The sequence below is a fragment of the Pangasianodon hypophthalmus genome, chromosome 5, assembly GCF_027358585.1.
Source record: "Pangasianodon hypophthalmus isolate fPanHyp1 chromosome 5, fPanHyp1.pri, whole genome shotgun sequence".
In the NCBI taxonomy this organism is placed as follows: Eukaryota; Metazoa; Chordata; class Actinopteri; order Siluriformes; family Pangasiidae; genus Pangasianodon; species Pangasianodon hypophthalmus.
This window is the reverse complement of record NC_069714.1, coordinates 4,919,488-4,946,363: the sequence shown is the minus strand read 5'-3', so window position 1 is coordinate 4,946,363 and position 26,876 is coordinate 4,919,488. Positions and strand designations below refer to the sequence as shown.

Genomic DNA, 26,876 nt, shown 5'->3' with positions numbered 1-26,876 from the left:
TACAAAGAAATTACTGACAAAAAAGACAATTCTGTATTGCTGTTTGCTTGAGCTTCATAGCAAAATGCTATGAAGTTACACAGTGTGTTACATAGTATGTGATGAGGTATTTCTAACCAACCAGCACCAAATAGCGCTCCTAGCCCTTTTCCTGAGTATCAACTGGAACTTTCGGTACTGGAATCCTGGCTAATGGCACAGTTCCAGTTTTCTGCTTCAACAAATTATGATAGTGTGTGTAATCCAAATAAATTCATAGGGCCATAACAGTTGACACTGTATGTTAGGAGATAAATGTGTTTGAATGAAATGTAAGACAATTACAATTTTTAAAAAGATAGCAAAATACATACAAACAGGATAATCAAGTATTTAATTTCAGATTTATTATTTATAAAAGATTTGGTAGAATTTGCAGTTTTGACTGGGTTAGACTTTTGGACTATACTATAAATTTCAATAATGAAACATCTTGTTTAATATCTATGAGTTTTGTTTCCTATTTTTGTAGGTTTTAACTCCTTGGTTGGAGGCATCATGGGCTTCTCCATCCTAATCAGTGCTGAGGTATTTCGCCACGAGCCCACTGTCTGGTTTCTGGATGGCACCACTGGGGTTCTGATAGGCCTCATCATTCTAGCTTATGGAATAAAGTAAGTGCTTTAATTATTGCAGCAAGAGTATGCAGGAATTTAGAGCTTTTTTTTAATTAAGCTAAATTTTTAATTTGGCATATTTGTTCCTAATGAGGTAGAATGCTGTAAGACAATAAGGGGTGAATAAGCCGAATGGTGAACGCTATTGTTTTTGCCACAGGTTATTAATTGACATGGTACCACGAGTAAGACAAACCAGGAACTATGAGCGCTTTGAGTGAGCGACTCTGAGGAGAAAACAGCATACTCACACCTTCACTTCCAACACAGAAACATACCTATCTTCAAATACTCCAGGCAAGAATACAGATTGTGACACCATCTGCATTTTGGCTGCATTTACAGGACTAATTACCACCTCATTATCATCACCAATTTTCAAATTCAGTCTCTCAGCACAACACACCTCAAAGAGAGGAGAAGCAATGATGAAGACACAGCAGGAGATGGGTTCTGAGTTTGATCCAGGTAAAGGAAGCAAGGAACTCAAAGCCAGCAAATCCTGGTTGCTGGATCAAAGCCTTGGAAATACAAACTCCTAGATTTATGATAACCTCTACTGACAGGTGTGGTGTGTGTAATGAAGTACCTGAGATTATGATAGGTTTTTCTATGTCACCATTCACCAATTATCCATGAGAATAGATTCTTTGGACTGCTGTAGATTAGGGATGCATTAATACCAAAAACAAAAATAATTGCTCTTAAATAGTATGGTGCTCTTGATGATCAGCCATTATCAGTCCTTGACAATGAGGGATTTCAACACAGTGAAGACAATGAACTGTACTTTACAGCTGAACAGAAGCAATTTTCCAAAGTGAAGCAAAATCCGCAAAATCCAGAATCCACACCAAACCTACTTGATCCAAGTTGGAGCTAGCTAATGCACTTCATTTAATATAAACTCACTAACATTATAAAGAATGAGCCTGGAATCCTAAGGCATGAACATGTATGTGTGCACTTTTTCATACCTGCTATTTAAACTAGGGAATCAGATCTAAATAGAGTTAAATAACATGTTCCATGATGTCCCTGATTGATTAATGTCCTCATATTCAGTCTGAAAAATGGTATCAATGCATCCCTAGACTTGATAATCCCACCACACAGTTCCTATGTTGTAAAGGAGGTCATTCCACTGAAGGTCAAATGGGTGTCTAGCTGTATCTAACTTTTCTTTCTAACAAAGCCATGCTATATCAGAGAAATTATCATGTTAAAAATATCCATTCATCAAATAGTTTACATTCAGGAATCTGCATAGTAAATGAGAATAGAAACACTAGATAGCTTACCAAAATCCATCCAGGGTTCTTTCCAGTAAGAGGATAAAGGGACCAATATGTTCCTCATAAATACCGAGTTATGCTTTCTGTTATTTAAGAACCCATAACCCAAGGAAGTGTGATTTGTAGCAATGTTGGTAGCTCTAGCACCTATTGTGTTGTCAAGTTGTCAGATATCTTGCAGCATTATAACAGGAAGCCAAAGTCAACAAACAGTATGACATGATAAGTGAAAAGTAAGGGCAGATCTCTTTGTTTGCTGAATATGTATGGATGTATGTGTCATTACACTATATTTAGCAGTACCTACTCTTTCACTACCAACAATACAATATATAAATTCCATCTTTGGGCTATAGCCTCTGTAATTTGCATAGTAGGTATTGTTGTATCTGTTTTCCAGTTTCTTTTGGAGTCCCTGAACCCAGATACAGAGAGCCTAAAGAATCCACTGGTGCTGAAGTGACCATTTTTTGTAATATAATACTAATAAGACTAAAATTAAATACCAGAAATAATTGTCCAAGTGCTTGAATGGATGTTTCTTTAAATGTAGATAAGCGAGTTGCTGAAAGATTTTTAGTGGACATAAATAATTTGAATAATTGTGAAATAATTTACAGTTTGTGTTTAAAACACAACTTTCAGTATATTTTATGCCACTTTCTGCTATTTTTAATGAAGCACAACTCTCTGAAACCTCCTACTGCAGTATGGACATTTTCTCAGTGCCATGGAACCTATTAATCAGCCTGTTGTTAATTAATTAAAAGTTGTCCACATCACATGAGAACTTAATTTAGTGCTTACGAACTGATTTGTACAACCAGAAGATATTGACACTGGATAGCATTTCACCTCTAGGTTTCAGTTTTTTCATTTTTAAAATTGCATCTATATTACTTAGTTGCATTCTTAAAGGTTCCAGAAGAATACTGCATATCACATATATAAATACCACATACTGTATGTCATCACTAATTTTTATTATTATTATTATTTTTAAATGAGCACACTGCCTAAGCAAGCACACTGTCTTACTGAGGTTTTGCTGTATCAATATAACCTTAAATGAAGCACATGATGAGCCAAGAAGTTTATTTCAAGCCTCATTATTTCTATGTATACTAAAAATTACACACAACACACAAATGGTTATTATGGGAATCAGTAAGGCCATTAAGTTACATTAAGTTACATAAGGAACATTAAGTTACATGTTAAATCACAGTTACAGGGAAACTGTTTAGCTTTGCATAATATAGATATTGAATTCTATTTCACCCTTCCTAACAGCAAGGGGCACTGAGAATAACCTGGATTCCTTATTGTGCACATGCAAACATATGCCGAGACCTTCCACCAAAGTCACGTAGCAACACATGACCCAGTATTTGAAATAAATACCATTGTCATACTTTATGAGTGAGTTTTTTTTGTAGAACACTTCAAAACTTCAAGTATGCCTTCCCTTATCATTGCTACTCACTGTGCTGTTTGCAACAATCTATGAATTTGTACTATGTAGTTATTTTCTCTCCACTCACTAAGTGGCACTAATGCAGATGAGTGTTTTTTTCCTCTCTGTACAATGTACTATTCACTGCTAAGTCTTCAAACTTTGCTGGATTTCCAACTGGTTTTCCCTCCCTACAATGGAACCCTCTTCCGTTGTTCTATTCCCTTGGGTCAGATTTTCTCCTTTTTTCATGTTATGTCAAGTGGTTAGTCAAATGAGCCATGCCACAAGACTCTTGCTCAAGCAGCTGGTGTCAGTGCCTCAGCATTGACCATCTTAAGGATGCAGTTCCTAACTCAGACATCCTCTTTGCTGACTGCATGGTAATGCTGATACTGACGATTCGCTCAACTGACCCTCAGCCACAGGCTAAACTGTCACAAATGCCAAATCTGGTGATGGCTGATGAGCACAATCCCTAAGAAGCTCTCGTTCTTCTTCCAGGCCAATAATGACCTAACATTTGAGCTGCAGTGTTGAATTATTGCCTAAGAGGTGGGGGGAGGTGGATTTGGACAGCTGCTTACTCAAACTCAGTGGTGATAGTTCTAGCAAATATGGTAGACCATGAGCAGGTAGGACTGGGCCACATGCATTGCTGGTGGTCTCCCCAGACAAAGCAATATGCTCAGATTTGTGCTGTCAAAGCACTGAATGCAGACACTGATGACAACATTGGTCCAATACTAGTATTATAATAGCTGTGACATACCATCTCACCAATCTACAGAAGATCATTCACTCTTTAAAGGAGCTGAGTGACACCTTGCTCCCAGTGGTAAGATACACAATGACTCCACCAACCTGGTTTATGCAGGGCGTCAAGTGTGGTTAGCACAATCTGTTCTGGACATGTGCAACTTGACCCTGCAAACTCTGCCCTGCATGCCACCAAAGATGCCTTGGATATGAGAGCAAAGGTTTTAGGATCAACCTGGTAATGTGTTACAATGTCCACCAGGGTCTGGCCTGTTTTGCACAAGCTTTCAGCAGGGAGAATCATGCTCTCAAGACCCTAGCAGGCATCTTAGTGCTCCACCATCTATCTCATGGGGTGGACCATTAACACTACCCACCACTGAAGTACATCCATGAAGGATAGAGGCTGGCAAGAGGATATGTTACAGCTGAAACTCTGCAGCTGCATCAGGTCTGTGGGTCCTGATGATATCATCACAGCTATACAAACTTTAGTTGCACTGCTGGTACCCAACCTTCTCTGGATTCAGGCGCTTGTAGAAATCAGACCCCAAAAAAGTTGTTGCTCTGACCCAAGAAATTTGTTCTCTTCTAGACAGAGACACAATCAAAAAAGAAGACCCCACATTTCAATACAAGTTCAAGAGAAAGATGGTGGTTGAGAGGGTTTAGCAGTTCTTAAAGACCCTCCCTTTGTGGAATTTTTCAGACATAGTCCAAGTCATGAAAGCACAGGATTGGTTTACATTGGTAGATCAGTATGACACTTATTTTCAAGTCCCTATTGCCCCAGAACTCAGATTCTTTTTTAAGGTTTGCCTTCAAGACAGCCATTTCGATTTAAGCCCTACCCTTCAGCTTCTTCGGCCATGGGTATTTTTTCCAATGTATGCAAGCAGCCTTGTCTCCCCTGATTGCCAGTGGCATCAGGATACTGTCATACACAGACAACTGGCTCCTGTGTGCAATTCGGGACACATCCACACTCCTCGTACACTTTACAGCTCTTGGTCTCACGGTGACATCAGAAGGAGGCCATATAATTCATTGGCATGATATCGGCCATCCCTTCCTCAGACAAACTCTTCATCTGAAACAGAGGAAAGAGATGAAGGACTACCTTTTCTATGCAGAAGCTGGCCCACTGTGTGGTGGATGTCATTACATGTGCCAGACGCCCAGCTCATACTGTGACATGCCACTTTTCAAGGAGCATCTCCTCCTCTTTGGCATGATTTAAAGATTATCAAGAGGCATGCCACCCCAGGAACTCTGTGTTTCTGATACCTGGGCATCACTGCTAACATTAAGGGTTTGAGTGTGGAGGACATCTCTTAACACATTTCCATTAGTCCTAATGTGAGTCCTGTTCCTCATGATATTGTTGGCATATGATATCCAGGTGCTTCTTAACCAGGATAGTGGTTAGGAGGGGTGAAATAGAACAATATTTACATATGCAACTGTGGTTCTGTAAACGCTGGATAACCACCAGGGTTCCTTCATCATTTAGAACCAGTGTCGACCTAGCAAGAACTTTGTTTAATAGAACACACGAAGATTACCCAAGGTTCTTACAACCACAGTTACACATTTAATGCTTAATAATATGGTTTCCAGATAACAACAATGCACAATCCTATAAAAGTTTAAGTATTAACTGATATGATGTACATTTTCAAAACAATGTGGATGTATACATGTGTCTGTATGTTAATCAAGTAGATTTCACTCAGTAATCCAAGATGTTATTATATGATGTAACTTGAATTGAGTATGATCTGCGCACAGCTTGACATCTCAGCTCACCTACAGCACACTGATATGTAGCGCCACTACTGTTGGACGACAATCAAGGCCAGATCTTAACGGCTGATCGCTCACTGTAGCAAAGCTAGTTTTGTTTTTATGCAGTGTTGCGGTCATTAGCTCAGCGGCTTAATTGCATTTATTTATTTATTTATTTATATTGTTTGGGGGTTTTTGAGCTGCTGTTTATTTAAAGCCTCTGTCGTGACTAAATAGTCATCTCTGATCATTGACCTCAGCAATTTATTGTGTTTATTTTGAAAACAAAAGTGCTTATGGAATTAGTATTATCAAATAGGCTGCTGATGTGAAGTAATGTACTATAAAATGCACCATCAAAAGTCGTGGTGTTTACATCATTGCTGCTGATTAGCCCACCATCAATTCACTGAAAATTGTCGATGTAATCTTTTGTACTTCTATGATGGCTTGTGATCTCGGCTAGTAGAGATCCAGATTCCAACTTGTTTCTTGCATACTTTTCTTGTGTATTTTTTTGTTTTGTTTTTATTATTTCCCTTGTTAAATCAAAAGTAAGTAGCTTGGGTATACACCCCACTGGCACTTATGGACTACTGCTGCCTATAACCGCAATGAATGAGTGATTTGTGTAAATCATATAATAATTTTATTATTAAGTTTATGATGTTAACTTATTGAATTCTGCTTGTGGCTGTTATTGTAAAAAACTTATCCAGAACCTAAATATTTTGTTGTAACTTTGTCTAATATTACTCTATTTAAAGTAAAGCTAACATTAACACTGAACTTGAACACATGTTGTATGCTGTAGTGTTAGCCTTGGCTGGTTATTTAGCAATAGTCAATGCTTAGCTGAGCCATTTCCGCTTTGGCTTTGCATGGGAAACAAATGTCTGGTTGTAAAAATTTCAGTGGTACTGCTGAAAATGTGCTGTATATTAGAAATCAGTTGACATAGATAGCTTAGTTTTGACCAAAATTATTTATGGAAATAAAATCTGCATTAGTAACTATTGTCTCCTTGACTGATTCTTTAGGGTTATGTAAAAGTCAATATGAATCAAATCAAATAGTTACAGAGAAGCGGATGGATTGCCAAGTCAACTGTCATTTAAAAACGGCTCAAAAACTATGAGTAGCATTGAGTAGCATTGCAGAATGTATTGCAATATTTAGGAGTAAAATTGTTATTTGTAAAAAAAAAAAAAAAAAAAAAAAAAAAAAAGCATGAAGATTAATTGCATTTCCATTTCTTTGTATTTTGTGCAAAGAAATAATGACAAATTTAATTTTAATCAATATTACCCCTTTTTTGCCATATATCATATTTAAATGCACATTAAGTCTGCAGCTGCATCGTTATTTTGTAATGATTTGATTTGTTATCAAATTTTTACTCAATTTATTGCACAAGATCCCTAGCATCAAAAACAAAAATGAGATATTTCTTTGTTGTATAGCACAGTTCATTTGGATTTTGTTCATTACTCTGCAGTAAAAATGACTAATTCAATGGTTGAAATTAAGTTCAACTGGTGCAATTGGTACTCATAGGGCATACTGTCATAATTAAATAATAGATATAATAATATAATATTTTTTTTGAAGGAGAACGTGTTTTGATTATAAATGGGGAACCTTGGCTGGAAGCCAAAAGACGACTGGCAGATGAAATTTGACCGCCATCTACTGGACACACACACACACACACACACACACACACACACACACACACTTCGATAACCACCAAACTAAACCACACCGTAAAAGAAAAAAGTAAATAGAAATGAATATGCAAAATGAAGCGGAAAAGCTACTGATTAGAAGTAAAAATCAAGTGTAACTCAATATAAACACTGATTGGTTTTTTACTTACCAAATAACATCTTACTATATTTGAATTGTTAGAAAAACAATGCTCAAAGCATCCCTAATATCCTGCATCTATTTCTATGCTGCTAAGATCTGCATCAGTATCAGCAGTAATAAATGAAAAGATGTTCTGTTGACTATTTAACTGCACATGTGTTTTGTTTGTACAACTTTCCTTATGTTTTGAATGGTATAAGGGGTCGCTTAGGGCACAACTGCTCAGGCTCTTTTTATTTTGGAGAAGTTTTCCAGCTCTCAAAGCACACACGTGGAGGACATAATAAGGAAAACACTCATAATGTGGGTCCTGTACTCCTCTGGGCTACTTTTCTTCTTAACAACATAAATTACATTACTTCATTACATTATGTTCCAATTCTGTCCAAATGCCTAGAAAGAGAGATCGTCTCTCCACTACAAGACAAGACAACAATCTCTTTGAGCCTTTCTCTGTTCTCTACATAGCACGATACAGCTCTTCTGAGATTCACAAATGATCTTATTCTTTTCTGCTGATGCTGATGCCTTCAACATTTTTATTCTATTAGATCTTCAGTGCTACTTTTGACATGGTTAACTATGACATTCTGCTTTCCTGCCTTTCCACTCTTGGTATTTCGGACTTGACTTATACCTGGTTTGTATTTTATCTTTTAGATAGATACCATGTTATAACCATTGGAAAACGTAAATCCTCTACTGCCCCTGACACACAAGGTGTCCCTCAAGGGTCAGTCATTAGTCCCATTCTTTTCACTGTATATCTGCTTCCTCTGGTCGGCACAGCGGCTTAGTAGTTAGCACTGTTACCTTGTACTTCCGGGGTCTGCCCTGTGTGCTCAGAGTTTGCATGTTCTCCCTGTGGTTTCCTCCCCCAGTCCAAAGACATGCGTTGTAGGCTGATTGGCATTTCCAAATTGTCTGTAGTGTGAGAATGGGCCTGTGTGTGTGATTGTCCCCTGCGAAGCGTTGGCACCCCACCCAGGGTGTCCCCCACCTTTTGCCCTGAGCAACCCTGTGTAGGATAAGTGGTATGGAAAATGGATGGATCTGCTTCCCCTTGGCCAGTGGTTTCATGAAACCTGTCTTAGCTTCCACTGTTTTGCAGATGACACTTAGATTGATCTCAGTCTACTGCAGCTCTTCCCACATTATTACCTTAATGTATTCATGCTCTGAAATCATGGATGGACTCCAACTTTAAGGTAAACGCTGACAAATCGGATAGTGTACTTGCTGGCCCCAACACTCTTCTCTCTAAAATTACACCATTTTCAGTTAATATAGACTAGTAATATAGATAACATCATTGCTAAACCGTCTACAAATGTTCTCAATATTGATATAATTTTAGACATCTTCCTTTGAACTGAATATCAGTCACAAAAATGGCTTTTTATGCTCCCCAGCATTGCCCAGCCCTAAAACTTCGGCATGTCATCTGCCAGGACCTCTGTAACTGCACTTTCTTCTTTCATTTTAAGAGAACTTAAAACTTACTTTTTTCTCCAAACACTTTTTCCTACTAGTCTAGTATTTCCATTGTACAGTATCCTTTAATTTTAGAAAGGTGCTATATAAAAGAAGAACATTATTATAAGGGTGTAGTTCACTTTACTCACCACAAAATGGCACACTTTATACGCTTATAGTGGTGTAAAAGCAAAAACACAGTTGTGAACCTACAGGGTTCTTTCTTAGTCTAACTGTGTTGTAGGCAGCAGCTTTATGATCACTTTACGTAAGTGCAATTGTACCGATGGTTCTGATAATACCTTTACATTTTCACCTACAGTACTAATACAAGCTATATGAAGCACATGCAGTGAATCAGTTGCAAAGCAATAACATACTTAGTTGGAATAAATAGGTAGGACCGGATTGTATTTTTTTTAATGTATTACATTTATTTATTTATTTTTTGCAAAAGGATTGGTATAAATTTTTGTTAGTAATGTGACTTGAATCCTTTTTCATGCAAGTTTTAATGATTATATATGTATATATATAACCATATGTTTAAGCTATGGGTGTAAGATTCATACTCGGCTTGGTTCATACATTTAAAATGTTATATGTTCTTGACATGGGCTGCAGCTTCAAATCCCAAACAGGTTCAGCTGGTGTGTAAACTGAGAGCGAGTGTTTCATGCTGAGTCCATTCCAACATCTGTCACATGCCACATGCTTATCATCACAACATTTAAAAAATAGACGTGATATTTGAGTAATAAAAACAGACCTATTGAAAAAAAGCAGTCAGCAATGAAAAGCCTACATTTATTATTGCTTACTGGATATTTATTTAACTTCGGAGGAACTGCTTGCTACTCATTATTCTTTCATCCTACATTAATTATCTTTACAAAAGGCAAAGAAGTCAGAGTAACAAATTCATCACATTCATGAGTCCAAGTTGTGTTCCAGAGATGCAGGCAGAAAATACAGTCTCTGAAGAGTTTTGAGGATATATAACTTATGCTTTAATTAAAATAGCTTGGACCTCCAGAATGCAAATGGTCCAAAATTGGTCAGAAGTTCAGTGGTCAGAAGTTATTGATTCATTTTGCATTTCTAACAGCAGCTCTGGCAGAAGAGTCTCCAGTGTTAGCCCTTTGTAACAGATGTAAAGCTGCAACATTAAGTTTGCTGAAATGGGAAATTCTTCAGGATAGAAGGCTGTTGGTATGACTTGCTGTGGTATGAGGAATAAAACACTTTGGGACATACTAGTCTTGGAAAACTCCACTTTGTGTCAGGCTTCATCACACCATCCCATCGCTGATTATTTTCCTACACATCCTGTTACACGTTGTGTTTTACTCCTTACTTATGACAGATTTGACGTGAGGTTTCTGTGTTGATTCCTAATCAAAGAATATTGGCTTATTGGCTTATTAGCCTTCGAATTTTTTCATATTAGGAGATAACCATACAACTCATATGTTTTCCAGCATATGAGTAACTTTTTTCCAGCATCTTAACTTTATCAAAGCATTAAATGCCTTTTAAGATTGCAGCAGCAATTAATTTAGCTTATTTTTATGTTAATTTTAACCTTAACAATATACTTTTGTCCCAAAAGTCTCCATACCTAGGGGACTATGTTTGCCAGCACCATGTTGGTTGTGCCTTCGTCAGTGGATGTCCATGGATGTCCACTTCTCTGTTGGTCCTCAACACTTCCAGTATTTTTGAATTTGTTAATAAGTTTGGTAACAGTGTTGTATGTGATGTCCTTGCCATGTTTCCTCTTAAAGTCCATCACAACCTTGCGACAGCTTCCTGATCCAGCCATGAGACTGATTTCAATACATTCTTCTTTTGTCACAGGCATTCTTAAAGGCTATCTGAAAAAAAAAAATTATATATATATATATATATATATATATATATATATATATATATATATATATATATATATATATATAAACTAAGTATGAAAACATTTGGAAGACATTTTGCTAAAAAGTGTTAATTTCCCTTATGTATGGAGACTTTTGGGAGACCCTGTAAAATACCTAAACCTCCCTTAAGTAAAATGGATATAACCCATCTCTGGGCACTTAACATACTGTTTTTGTTGGTGTCACCCCAACTTGCCTTTAGGTAGCCAAACTATTTCAGATATCTTTACATTATGCTTTCATACCAGTATAGTATAATACTGTATATAGTACAATATATAAAAGTATAGTTGTTATAGCTTTGTTGCTGAAGATGTTTCTGAGCTGACTCAGTGTCTCTCCAAACCACTTGGTCAAGCAGCTAACTACAGTAGATCAGTGGATTACTTACAGATTGGAGACTTTTAACCTAAAAGCTGTTTTGCAAGTAAACCAGTTTTGTGTACTGCATCGGCAGAGGCTTCTGTGTAATTATGGCCCAGGCATTAGACTACTAATTGGAATGTTGTGAGTTCAAATCCCTGCCAAGCTGGTCCTGATGGGGCCTTGAGCAAGGCCCTTAAATCTCAACCCTCAGCTGTATGAGATAAATAAGATAAATGTGATTGAAATGTCCTTTCACACTTCTGTAAGTCGCTCTGTATAAGGACATCTGCCGAATCCCATAAATGTAAAAATGTTCTAAATTGTGGCTTAAATAATTCCAGACTTTTATAAAATGCAATTTAAACACCCTCAACCCAAACATAACCTTTCTAAAATTCATACAAATTGAGTTTTGGAAAGTCTTGAATGACAGCCATTTCTCTCTTTTACCAGTTCTTTATTATGTGTTTACTTGTTTTACTGGCTGTCAATCATTTATTTATAGCCAGATTTCTTTAGATTATCTAGAATGGACAATATTAGTCTTTAAAAAAAAACGCTTTCGGTTGACCACCTGTTCAAAATGCCTTGATAACCCTGAGAATTTGGGAGTACGTAACGTGCAGTTAGAACTGATTTTCCAGTTCATTGTTAAAATCCGTGGTTCCATGGCAACAGCAGTGCTATCCTAGCCCATGCAGTGGAGTTCAGAGAGAAGTTCTGACGAAGCTCCAAAGCCAAGGGGAATGGCTGGAATCCAGGGTTCACGGTGGTTCTCCTGGCCTCCCCCACAACATCAGGCCAAGTGTAAATCCTTTTCCGACATGCTTCACATGACTCACCCAGCTGCTCTGTGTTACTTACTCACAGTGTCTATAAGTGTAAGATGTGCACATTTTAAATATTCCCAACTTCTGCCATGCCATCGTTTGAAATGGGAACCAATTTCGCCCTACACTGAGAAGCAAGACGCTTTGTGTAACATTTCATAGCTTCATGTAACATTTCACATACAGTCAATATGGTTAAGGTGTTCAGTGACACTAACAACTAAATAGACTAAAGTAGTTATTCATACGTTGATGATGCGCCTCCCTATCATCTACAAATGTCTGGTCATGCTTCACAGACGTTAATCAGAATTAGTAGACTTTTTTATATTTTGTAGATAGCGCCAATCATAGCACACACTCTCAGAAATAAATGTACCAAACTACACATTTCATTGTTGTACATCGTTTGTACCTAGTATGTATAGGCACGTGGTCTTTTAATGAGTTTTTAACGGACTCATTGAACTCATTTCCTCAAAAGCTTTTTGATTAAAGCTTTAAAAGGTAGATCAGTGGTCCTTAACCTCTGGTTATGTTCATTAAAATACTTTAAAAGGTATACTTTATTCACTTTTCCAGGTCCCTGGAGGACCAGTGGTTAGGCCACGACACTCTCACGGTTCGACTCCCGGTCAGGTAACCAACCCCGGTCACTGAGGTCACAAAAGACAGTGCGCTCCCAGTGCCAGTGCTGGTCCCAAGCCCGGACAAAATTGGGGAGAGCTGAGTCAGGAAGGGCATCCAGGGTAAAAACTGTGCCAAATCAAATATGCGGACCAGTGATCCGCTGTGGCGACCCCTAACAGGAGCAGCTGAAAGAAGAACAACAACTTTATTCACTTTTCCAGATGAAAGATACATACTAAAGGTACAATAGATGTATTCTTGATGGTACTACACCAGCAACAAAGAACAGTGAAGTTTGGTAAGGAGAGTGCACTTGGTTTAAACAGAACACTAATATTTCATAATAAATAAGCTTTATGTTTAACTTTACAATAACAGTACCATAGAATTAGAGATATCTGCTCAGCTGATAATAGTAATAATAATAAAAAGATATACATTTGCAGTATTTTAATGGAAAAAACACTTACGTGCCCATTGGTCTAAAATGCAGAGCTGCTGTTAAAATGTGTGAGGCTCGTCAGCAGCATTTCTACTGCTACTTTCACTTTTCTTTGAAGAAATGGAAATATTTGACCACTAGAAACTACAGATATTATGCAAGTGTTGTCCACATTTCCTCAATGTTTGAACCACACATCAGCAGGGAAACTGAGGTTATCACAGAAAGCATAAATGACCTTAAATTAAAAGACTTTAAAATTCTTAAAAGCGAATTTTAGGAATTTTCACAGCGAAAACTTTGTGAAGCCGTTTGGACAAGCGTACAGGATCTGATTAATCAGTACTAGTTAATGGGTTCAAAGTGATTCACATTACAGGTCTCAATATGCTCCTCATGTGGAACAGCTAAAGTAACCCTAAACCTGTAAGACATTCTCTCTGAATGAGTAGCTTCTGAGAAAGAGAGACATGAAAGCAAAAGCTGAAGGGCAGCCAGAGGTGGGTCTTTGTTCACTGAAGGAAAAGGCATTCCTCCTCCATACAAGCGCATATGAGCTTTAACTCCCATCTGCAGATTTCCCATCTCACCTTGCCTGACCCTGGCCATGTAGCTGTAGTCATTAGGGAACAGAAAACAGGAACAGAAATTTGACTTTTGACTTTTTTGACAACTATTGACTTTTCAATTTTGTTTTCTTTAGGACATGTGTATTCCTATCCTTCCTGGTTTTTCTTTCCTATTACTTATACACATCACTCATGCACACAAAAAGCTTGGATTATGAATTGAACCAGGTGTGTTTGAGTAAGGAAAATAGTATGCATATGTGGTAGGGTGGCCATAGATGACTGAATTTGATGTAAAACCCAGATGTGTGACTTAAATGTGTGTCTTAAAATTGATTTTCTGTTTCTACATGGTCAGAGCCTGAAGAGGAACGTGATGGTTTGCGGTTTCAAGATACATTTTACCTTGACTTGATATACTCCGATATAAACCTTTGTCATACAGCTTTGAGTATTCAGATAAACACTACCATATGACATACTCGGATTCCAGCAGCGATCATGGGAACAGGATAAAAGAGAAGACAAGAACAGCTGCTCATCTCAATCAGCTATGAGAGAAGACACAGTAAAAGACAAAAGGGCTGTGGGTGTCGTTTCAAGGTCAACACTCGTCTCTAACATAAGACATATTTCTTTATTAAAGTGTAGATCTTTACTCAGCGATGAATAAGAAGTTAGTCACAGCATTTGCAAGGGGTTAGTTTGTGACTGATCTCTTTCTCTTTCTCTAGCTGACTGCAGGTCTTCATGTTTCTTCATGAATCTAAGAAAGTCCATTGAGTCCACTTGCTGAACAGCTGGTGTTTAACAAGCGAGTATCACTACACACGTCACATTTAGGGATTTTTCTTTCTTTCTTTCTCTGACTTCCCCAAACCATTTCTATTTCCACATTAATGTTCTGTTACTCATTATCTGGATAAATTATTCTTGCTAGATAAAATCAGCTTCACTGCAGACGTCACAGCATTGCTGGTACATTTCGAGCTGAGATGACACTGAATAAACAGTAAATAAAGCTATTTTTAAAGGTTATATTTTGAAAAACATGTCACTTTACTACATTCAAACAGGGTTTTATGGATGATGAATCAAACCAGGTGTGTTAAAGTTTACATACACGTGCTATCTACACATCTATACCAATCCAAACCAGCAGATCTATTTTACTGGCCAATCCTCCATATGTGCCTGGAGTGAGAACTTCAATAAATAACTTCACTGATAGCCACATGCTATGGAAAAGGGTTATGCTAACAAAGAACAGGTGTGTGTGGTTTTTGTTCACAACTAATTTCCAACTGCTCTCACACACACACACACACACACACCGCAGTGAGTTTGGCATTAGAATTAAAATGGTTTGTAGTTCACATCATAATGGAAGTATCGCTACGTTAGGTCACAGTAAGTCGTTAAACCTGACATTCATACGTTCATATTTGTGTGTCGGTTAAGTAGACAACACACTGGCGTGTATGTGAGGCCCTGAATGTCAGAATATCATGTCAAGCCATGCTAACATCTCTCTCTGTGGCTGTGTGTGTGTGTGTGTGTGTTCCTGGCAGCTGGCAGACTTGGCAAGATCAGCTTTGATTCAATTAGAGGTAGTGAAGACTTGGAAGATTGTTCTCACACACACACACACACACACACACACACACACACACACACACAGAGACTCATGAATATGCATATACACCACAAAGCATTTGTGTGCATTATTACATGGCTGATTAATTACTCTTTTTTGATTCTTACATGTTTTTTGTTGCGTTTTCTCCTCAGCCACAGGATACCTGGTAGGAGCAGGCACACACACACACGGGTGCCCACAGACCAATAATACCATTATATACACTTTTATTTTTTTGGCTGCACTGTATCATTATATCACATAAAATAAAACCATAAAAGACCCATAAATTTACAAAGTACTAACTGTGTGTGTGTGTGTGTTTTAATTAGTGTTTGCAGAAATCCCTCAAGAGGTGTCTTAACATTCTGATGTGTCATCTACGTTGTGCAGGTTGGCGCATGCACTGCAGTTTTTCAGAACACATGGTACACACACACCCACACACACATGCACCTACACACGCAGACAGACACACACCCTTAGGCTCAGAGCGGGAGTCCTGAGCCAAAGCCAAAGTAATTTGCTTGCTCTGGAGTTCGAGTAAGAGTTTCAGCCAATGAGGGATTGACTGGGAAGCCCTTGTTGCCATGGCAACAGTCCTAGGCTTGCCTTATGTAGGGGAGAGGATTAAAAAATGTGAACGTAAACAAACAGGAATCTAGATTTGACTCTCATGCAAGTGGATGGATGCAAGATATTGTACTTAAGTTTACTTTGTCATACGTTTGGCATAACATGAATCTATAATGCAAATCTTTGTCTTCTCATTTTAAGAAATATTATTAATATTAGAAACTTCTAATATAAACTATGGTATCCTTTTACAAGTCTTTTTGACTAATGTGAAGAATAAGGACTCTATCTGAAAGTCTCATGCCTTGAAGGCTAAACTTTAAAGAGAAATTTATTGGACAGCTTTATATTTCCTTGCAAAAGGTACACAATGTAATATCAAGAGCATGTTGCACGTGTTCGTCAGTGGCACCTAGAATAATTTCCCCTGGCACACAATAACACAATAAATCAAACATCAGTTTCCATAAGCATTTATGCTCTGCAAGTTCAAAAGATGGGGTTGATAAACTGGTCATTAATTCTAAATATGTCAGTTAACATGGCACCATTTCACAGTGACAAATCATTTGGCAAGTCTATGCTTTAAGATACCAAGAGAATATACTCACAACACAGATTTTTCTTGCTTTAGATAATTAACAACAGATTTCACCATTCATTAATCACTCCTTGCGTTTTTATGGCGTTCTCTTAAAATTCCACACATACAACAAAACCACCATCCGACATTATTGTATATCCATACGATAACTTATGATGGTCAGTGTTCTGTAGATTGCACTAACTTACGAAGTTAAGAGAGTAAAGATGATCATATACCAAGCGTTATATAGCATTATTTAAAAACAAATAAACAAACAAAACAAGGCAAACAAATCCTAAACCACTAGGCATATCAAAAAAGTTGCATGCCTGGTAATTTGCATTGTTAGCCAGTATTATCTTTGTGTATCTAGTCATACATTTTAATGTATGAACCCAATTTGTATCCAAACAGCCAGCTTACTAGCCCCATAACATTGATATAACTGTTTCTGTAATGTTGCATATATTTATATATGTTGTAAAATTAGCCTGTAAAACACAGCCTATTTTTATAAAGAGGCTAAACTCAGAGAAAACTATATTTCTACTTAATGAATAAGTCCATTTCATCACTATGATCAGTTTCTGTAAAGAATTATTGAACCCTTGTACTTCCTCTGTAGTGTTATATACTATTAAGTTGTGTTGTGAGTTCTGAGATGCTTTTCTGCTCACCATAGTTGTAAAGAGTGGGTATTTACATTACCATAGCCTTCCTGTCAGCTTGAACCAGTCTGGCTGTCATGTAAAAAGGGCAAAGGCAGATGCAAGTGCAGATTTGAGTTTTAATGAAAAACAAACTATACAGATAACATAGCTTAGATAACAAAACATGAACTAGAATCTCAAGGCAAAAACTTACATGGACTAAAGAACATAACACAAGCAACAACCAGCAACAGAAGACAAAAGCTAGACAAGAAGTGAGGTGCAAGACATGACTTATATACCAGTGCTCATTAAACCAAAACATGAATCAGGCGCGAACAGTCATGTGACATGACCTGGCGAGGTGCAGTGGCTGATGGGAGTGGTAGTCCCGTGCCGCAGTCGGCGTAACCATGACACTGGCCATTCTCCTCTGACCTCTCTCATCAACAAGCCACAGAGCCACTTCTCACTGGACGCTTTTTGTTTGTTGGTTTGTTTGTTTTTTCACACCATTCTGTTTGAACTCTAGAGATTGTTGTTTGTGAAGGTCTCAGCAGTTTCTGAAATACTCAAACAAGAATGTTTGGCACCAACAACCAGGTCACAGTCAAAGTCACTGAGGTCATGTTTTTCCCCATTCTGATCTTTGATGTGAACTTTAACTGAAGCTCTTGACCTGTATCTGCATGATTTTATGCACTGTGCTCTGGCCACATGATTGGCTGATTGGAGAATTGCATGAATGAGCAGGGGTACAGGTGTTGCTATTTAAAATGCGACATTGTAAGTAGATACTGTCGTACCTTTTATAGTTATTATAGTCTGAATTTTTCATATTGTTCCACATCTACATCATGCACACTGGCATTGATCAAGTTTCAGGTTTCAAGTTTATTGTCATGTGCATAAAGAGTGCTTTAGGCATCAATATACAGTGAAATTCTTGTGCTATAGTTGCACACTCCTACCCAGAACAGTGCAAAAATGATAATGAACTCTCACGTAGTATACAAAAGTACAGACAAAAGACCATGCAAATTAATAATGTGATCTAAGCAAGTGAAAATAATAATAAACTGTAAACATTGTAAACATTGCATGCAGTCAGAAAGTGACACAGTGGGAGATATTGCACATACAGTACAAGGACAGACAGAGTGTGATATCAGTCTATCCATCAGTCATCAGTCAGAAAACCAGTCCAACCTCCGATCAAAGTAGATTTCACTGGATTTCATACGAATTTACCATTTACCACCCGTAACGAATCCATATAGGTTGGTTCTGGCACTCCTTTGCACTCCTGAGACTGCTTTTATCGTATTATCTTCAAAACTGTGTTTACAGACGCAGAAACGAACAGGGGAAGGTGGGTTGATAATTAACCTGATGACATACCTCCAGGAATTCCAGTCTCTAAGTTCAGGTTAACAAAACAATTGTGCTGAAACTAAGTGGCATGGAAAGGTAAGGCAGGGTGTGCACATATTTAGCAAGAAAAGAATATTATTTATTTGCAGTACATAGTGCCTCAGCTGGAACAAAACCTGGAGGCTAAGAAGTGTTACGTTCACACTTGTACTCACACCCCTCCAGGAACGTAGACTGACTTGTACACACTCGTCATTACTTGTTTTTGCATCATTTACTCAGACACCCCCACAACCCCCACCCCATATCCTCTGGTTTCCATTTATTTTAAGGACTCTTTTTCTGCTGTTGCAAGACACCAAAGTCTCTGCCTTCGCGTTTTCCCATTCTTTATCCTCCTTAGCGTCAATCTTATTTCAACAAACATTATCAGCTCTGTTTCATTTCAGAATTCAGTTCGATTCAGTTGTATTTGTGTAGCACTGATAACAATGGCCATTGTCACAAAGCAGCTTTACAGGAATATATGAATTCCAGAAATAAATTTTAAAATGATAAATTTATCCCTAATGAGCAAGCCAGAGGTGATGGTGTTGAGGAAAAACTCCCTGAGATGATATGAGGAAGAAACCTTGAGAGGAACCAGACTCAAAAGGGAACCATCCTCATCTGGGTGATAACGAATAGTGCAATGATAAATAATTCCCTTCTATAACTGTGTACTACATGGACAAAAAGTGCAATTGTGTAAACAGGAAATTCGTTACAGTTACAGTCACATGAAGTCTGTTTTGTTATCAAGTGTTCACTGATGGAGACTTGAGTGCAAAACTGTTCGTGGCAAATTGCTGTCCTAAAGCTATCACAGCAATTGTAGTCCTAAGAGTTCTGTACAGACTATCCATGTTTATTTTTCAGTTTTGGACAATTTCTAACCCATAATCACTCTATTATATTATCACGTTCTTTAATATCATTAATATTGTGTATATACATTATGTGATGATTGGGCCTCATTTATCAATTGCTTCATGTGATATTGATTTTCACGTGCATATGCTGATAAATATCAATCACCTGTAAATTACAAAGTGTTTTCAAAGATGTAGCTAATTTACATTTATTGATGCCCACGAAACTCCATAAAAGGCAAAACGCTCACAGAATAAACGATGAAAGAGTGCTTCCTAACTGTGGTTTGTGCTACAGCTTCCAGTAATGCAGCCCATCAGCTACGAAAGACACACACTAATCCTTCCTCCTTTCACAGGGTGCCATTTCTTTTGTCCTCACTGAATTGAACTAGCCATTTATTTCATCTAAATTGATGGATTTGTTTTTATTTTCATTCAAGGCATTAATATGACTGAGAAATGACTGACTTTGACAAAATGTTCTTTCAACTTGTGTGTGTAATTGAAATAAATAAGATATAATAAATCATATAATATAATAATATACTGATAAAACTTGTAATAAAACAGATATCAAATTGCAGTAAGTTAGTTAAATTTAAACAAATTTACACAAATTCAGGAAATCTCAACCGTTTTTTGAAGTAATAGGATTTTCTTGAATACAAACTCACAATTTGAAGGAGTAAATGCTCCTGCAAATGATTTACAAATGAATAGATTTGTATCCAGATTGAGAAATTTGTCCTAATGTTTGTATTATTCCTGTTGGATCCCGAGCAGCACAACATTTCATACAAAGTAGCCTAGTTTAGTAAAACTAAAATATGTCCACAACTTTTTAAACACTGTGAATTCTTCTCAAGAATAGAATGAAAAAAAAAAAGGCTCTTCAGCGGTTCTTTGGGTGGTTAACGGTTCTAGCTTCCTAAACAGGTTCTACCTTTGAATACCTTTAAACCTCCATTGTAGGGTTCTAGATGGACAAACCGAAGAACATTTGGGGTGTTGGAAAGAATTTCCATCCTATGAAGAAAAGGCATTATTGGGAAATACTGTTTCCATAAATCTCCCATTAAAGCTTCTCCACTTTTGAGAAACTCAGCCCCTATTGTTCAAACACATATTTAGGACTTGGTGTAGCCTGTCATTACGAAGGTACTTCCTGCTTGCGTCATGTGATGATGAGTGAGCTACACCCAGTGGAATCCTGGCCAGCAGCTTCAAACTACAACTTAACCCCTAACCCTAACCCGAATGCCATGATACCTGCAAATCATCAAAATATTGTAACATCCAAGATGGTTAACTGATTAAATCATCCTTAAGCCCATGCATCACATTGATCCCATTGGACAAATTTGTGAAATATTGTTATACAGGAAGAAGTTTATACAGGAAGAACCTTAAAAGTGTGCATTACAAAATTGTCACCAGTTGTTTTAAGGTTTTTTTTAAATTTTCTTGAGTTATCATTTCCAGCTATCAAACATGTGACCGAAAAAAGGATCAGTTGCTTTAAATTATGTATTATTACTTTGGTATTTTGCCCAGAGCTTCCAGTCAAACCATGAAAACTAAAAAGCTGTAGCATAGCCTACATGATGATTTACTGCATTCAGACGCCCCAGTGCAGTTGCTGGGGTCGAGTGCACTGTTTTCTGGTAAAGGCCTAGGATTTAATTGAATTATGAAGTGATTTAGTGTAATTCCTGAATAACTCAGCCATAAATCTGACTGATAGGGCCAGAGAGTGTATCACAGATAAGTCAATGTAAGTTATGATGGTATTTTGTTGTGTGTTTTTTTTATTTTTTATTTATTTTTTATTTATTTAACCAAAACATTAAGATTACGTGGAGAAAGGATCTTATAAAATATTAGCATACTGGCACAAATAAAGATACAATTTTATTTTGTGCATTTATGTGTAAAGCTTTCTGCCCTGTTTCTGTCTTTTAGCCTTTGGGAGTTGAAACAAGTCTAAACCCATTGAAACGCACGCTAAAACACGTGCAAGGCCATGTTTTTCCCTCCTGTAATGAAAAACTGGAAATAGTGTTGCATTGCATAGTGCGGAAAAGATTTGCTGACATCTTAAAGAAAAGTGTTTTTATTTTAATTGCAAATCCTCTCCGCGCAAATGCTGACTGAGAAACACACCTTCGTTTATGTGCTGATAGGGATTGCTTAGTTTTGAAGAACACACTCTGGAACAACTGAGCATGCCAGAACACGTCCAAGAATTCGCCTAAATGTTCATACACACATAAACACACACCAACACCTGCAGTGTACTCTTCTATTTAATCACCTTGTTGCTTCCTGTAGTCTTCATTCACTGTAAACCAGGGCTCGGCTCCCTCCTGGTTTACCCTGTAATGAAAAACCAGATGAAAGAGCCGGAACCCATTATGAGGCACCATGAAACCTCATCATAACAGCTTCCCTTTTCTAAGTGCCCATCTAAAAAAAAATAAATAAATAAATAAATTCTGCTAATTCATGTTTGGCCGTATTGTCCATGCCACCATACACGTTAAATCACCATTATTAAAAACCAAAGACAATTGTTTCATTCCGATGAAAGCCAAATCACACAGTCATAAACAGCAACTTCTTCTTCACATGTAACTCCCTCGGGCTTTTAAGGCACTTTTAAAAAGTCTCTCGAGTAGGAAAACACAGGCCAAGTTCCACTAAAGCGCAAAGCCAGAGGGAGAAAAGCTCATTAATCGAGCAGCCATGAAAGCTTGCTTGGCCAGGATTTACGTTCTCCAGCTGGGGACCCCTGGCACTGACCTTCGACCTTTCAGCCCCACCCAACCCTGAGCGGGGGATCTGGAGCCTAAGCGTGTGTGTGCGTGTGTGTGTGTGTGTGTGTGTGTGTGGGAATCATTTCCTGAGAAAGCGAGAAAGAGCTCTTTGGTTGAGAAAGAGCGCAGACAAAGAGGTTTTTGTGCTGCCCATCTCGCCAGTCTTTTTTGTGAGATTGAGTTTCAGTGTCCGGTACACCTGAGAGGCCTCACTTCAACTGGTCATGGTAGTGAAACACATCAAATGAAACCCTTTCATGATTTGTCTTTGCGTAACACTAAATTTATCATGGGACCTACTAGATTTCTCAGGAGCTTTTCTCAACAGAAACTATTCGGACAGGATAAGATTACATACTGTATGTCTTTTAAGTAAAGACGATTCGCATAGTCAAGTGGAGTTTATTGTCATTTCAGCCATATACAAGTACATAGTGAAACGAAACAACGTTTCTCCAGGACCAAGGTGCTACATAGGATAATCACTCTCTATAAATCACAGAGATTCACCATGTACACATGGTTGTCACACTAAAACTTCCATGGGCATGTGGTGGAGCAAGATGCACTTAATCATGAGTCAGTCACATGACCATAACATGTATGGAGGCTATATGTGTTCTAGGAACTCAATAACTTAACTAAAACCCCCGGAAGCATTGCTTCTCTGACAAGTCTTTTTAAATGTCGTCTATGTTTATTGTTTTGCAGTTTAATCTTAAATACATGGTTTCGTTTTAGTTTTGGTGGAAGACGACAGAATGGACTGCTAACTAAAGTGTCTCCATGCTGAAAAAAAGCACAACACTTCCTTTCTCACAGAGTGCAATGGAATCTTTAGCATTCAGACAGGATATATATTACTTAGGGTTAATTCTCTTGGTCATTTTTTAGAAGGTAAAATACAGTGTAATCTTTCTAGAAGTGCACACACTCTTTTTTTTACACCCAGTCTGTAAAAAAAAATACTTCACGGCAGATTCAGACAGGACTAAAATCCCAGGTATACTCAGCTAATAATTACACTACCCCACCTACCCTGTGTAAAACTAAGCCAATCAATATAGAGCTTTCTGACATTTCTGCAGAATCACACATTCAGGTACAAATCAGAGAGTCGGACTGGAGTTGGGTGCAGTAAATCAAATCAGTTCACTTAACAGAGCCACTGATTTTTAAGGTATTACCTGCCGTGTCTGCCACATTATATTTGGATGAAAAAGGCAATGAATCAAGCATTGTATTAGACTCTTTCTTTCTCTCTCTCTCTCTCTCTCTCTGATAACGCTAAACAAAAGGTGTTTTGTGCGACACAAACACTGAGTGAATTTTTTGTGGTTGTTTGCATAAGAGGGCCTGTAAAAGGTAACCAGCCCTTTGTGTTATAGTCCCAGCCAAGCCTACAAATCCCCCTATGTAGGCCATTCTTTTGAGTTTGCCCCCCTCTAGATATATATTTGCTCTGGCTTCTGATTTGTCATATTCAGTCAACCTCAAAAGTTAAGGGCTGGTCTAGCAGGTTTGTGAGCATGTTCTCCAACAAAACTACTGGTTTTAAGAGACTAGAAAAGTGGTTGGCCTCAAAAAGAAAAAAAGAAGAACATGTGCGATATCTCAACTAAACAGCTGACCAAACACTACACACTCCCACCCAGAACACTGCTGCTAAAGTGTAAACCTTCATAATTGTTTTTCCAAGTAAGCCAGCTACAACACTGATGTGTATGTGTGAACACACGGCACAGGGCTTGGAGGCTCGGTCTAAAGTCACAGTGTCACTGAACCAACACCGAACACAGCAGACGTACTATGTAACATAGCATGGTCGATATTTTCTCTTCTTTCAGCACCCTTTTCACTATTATTGTGAAATATGGTCATTAACACAATGGACCTTAGATGGAAGAACATAAAGGCACTTGCACAAATGATAGATAGGTTTTAAAAAAAATAATAAAATAAAAAGTACTCAGTTTTACTCACAGCTCAGCTGGCTGAAGTTAAATAAGGCGTTAGAGTTCCAGTGAATAAATTCTTAGTCATTTGCAAGCTTTATAACCTATAAGTAGAGATTCTTGAAAATCATGAAAAGGCAGGAAGTGTAGTGATGTAGAAAGAGGATAAGATAGAGTTCTTTCTGTGTCAAAAATGCCATTTCATGTAGTATTCTACTTTATTATTCCCTGATAAGCCTCTCTGAAATTTGAAATGTTTATTTTATGCTACACTGGAATAAGATAATAAGGTAATAAATCAATAGAGACCTAGATTTTAAAGAACATACCAGAACACAATGAAAGAGAACTGTTTTTTTTTTTTTGATAAACTGAACAAATCTGTTTGGAAAAATATTCTAGCAGTTGAAATTGAAACTGTTGAAATTGAGCCCTTGTGTTGCTGCCACAATGTTACATGGCATTTAATGCCGTCCTCTTTAAAAAGAAAAAACAAGTTGTAAGCAGATACCTTAATACTATATTATTATACATTATACTGTGTTCTGCGAATTTTTATTGGTGTTCTAGTCCTGCATTAGAGAGATTAAAAGATTAGACAAAAGTTGAACAAAAATTGCTTAAGATTACTTCAGTCCATGACTAACACAAATGAAGAAACCAGAAAAGAGCTGGAGCCAAAGCCTTCTCTGAGGAGTGACCTCACTTATAACCACATGACCTTACAACATCAGGCATCAGCAAGTGAAGTACTGTTCATGCTCAGACAATTTAAAAATGGGGAAGCGGTCACTGCAGAGCCTTGCGGCAATGATGACTTCCTTTTACAGAAAAGAAAACTCAGTTTGTGACGAAAATGTGACGAATTTACGGAAACCACATTTAGAAAGCTAATGACGTTAGCAGAGTGATGATTACATCTCGCTCTTTGTTTGAGCTCCCTATTGATCTAACAAAGATAGATTTTATTGTAATGTAGGACTTGAATTATAGTAGATATACTGTATACCATATCTTTATAATATAAGTAGGCATTACTCACCAGTATGATATTCATATCTTTGCTGAACAGCCTGTAAAATTACACAGAACTACATGAATTTCAAGTGATATGTTTAATTAAATTGAGGCGTTAAGCTTGAATTTCCAGAGTGGTCATTCTAGCCCTCTAAATCTTCATCCATTAATCATGCTAGTTCAGCTAAGCAAATGATTCTTGGCCAAAGAGCCACTGCTGAGTCAAATCCAGAGTGTGGCTTTAATTAAACTCCTAATGAGCGTCTCCTCTGAGCTTAGGAGTTCAGATGAGGACAGCTACAGCTTTTCCAGCATCCATTTTATACAGAACAAGGCAATCCTTACAGTTAGCAAGCTAGCTGATATCTTTTTTATTTGAAGGATATTGTATGGGCTTGTTTTTATGATGTATTACACTACATTAACTACAAACATGAATAAATATATTTATAGTTAGAGCTCATTTGATAGTTAAAAATAAGTGTCAGGAAGGTGCTGTTGCTTCAGGAGTTGGCCTTAACAGACACAGACACAAAATTTCCTGCTGTTTTTTTTTTTTTTTTTAAGAAAGCAAATTCCAGTTCCATTCCCAAAGCAAGATCAAGCTGTGCAGACTCATTTCATACATTTTTATATTGTCTAAGAAGTGCTGGAAAGGGTTGTCTGGTTGGAGTCTGGATGGAGTATTGGACATTGCAGTGCTTTTCAGCATTAACTCAGAGAAGTCAAATAGTCTACCCTCTGTGAAACCCTTCAACCCCCTTGAGACAGCTGGACCATGACCAGATGGACTGGTTGCCTTGTCAACGTCGCCTTCTTTCACAAGAAAGAGACGACCAAAACCAAAGCCTTTGACTCACCACTCAGCCCCTTCTCTTTCTTTTTCTTCCCGTCACACTTTGTTTCACTGAATGTAGACTTGGGCTTAGGACAAAAGACTGTACAGACTTCGTAGTCCTTTCAGCTTCATTTTCCTCCGATTTTCCCACAGATTTATGAATTAACTTTGATTATTACAAACTTTCATCCTTGCAAAACACTGCAGTAGGTCAGAAACAGCAAGGCAATTCATATAATATGAAATAAAAGTCACTCACTTGCAAACAAAAGTGGCACAAATGTGTTTGTCTACTTACTACATTTTATGATTTATTTACCTAACCTACAATTCTTGCATTGACAGGAAGAATTCTAATAATTTGACATCAGTTTCTGTAATAGCATTTTAAAGTGTTTGTTATTCACAGACCTGATTGTTTATGCTGTTTCTAAGATA

General features: G+C 37.6%; 1 protein-coding gene across 1 annotated transcript in view; it reads left to right on the top strand.

Annotated features, from left to right (window-relative positions):
• Positions 1–6,961, top strand: part of tmem163a (transmembrane protein 163a) — a 54,476-nt gene extending 47,515 nt beyond the window's left edge. The window contains exons 7-8 of the mRNA XM_026927891.3: positions 512–653; positions 817–6,961. Coding sequence (XP_026783692.1) covers positions 512–653; positions 817–877 — 203 coding nt within the window. The 3' untranslated portion in view covers positions 878–6,961. The remainder of the gene's footprint in view (positions 1–511; positions 654–816) is intronic.
• Positions 6,962–26,876: the final 19,915 nt, after the last annotated feature.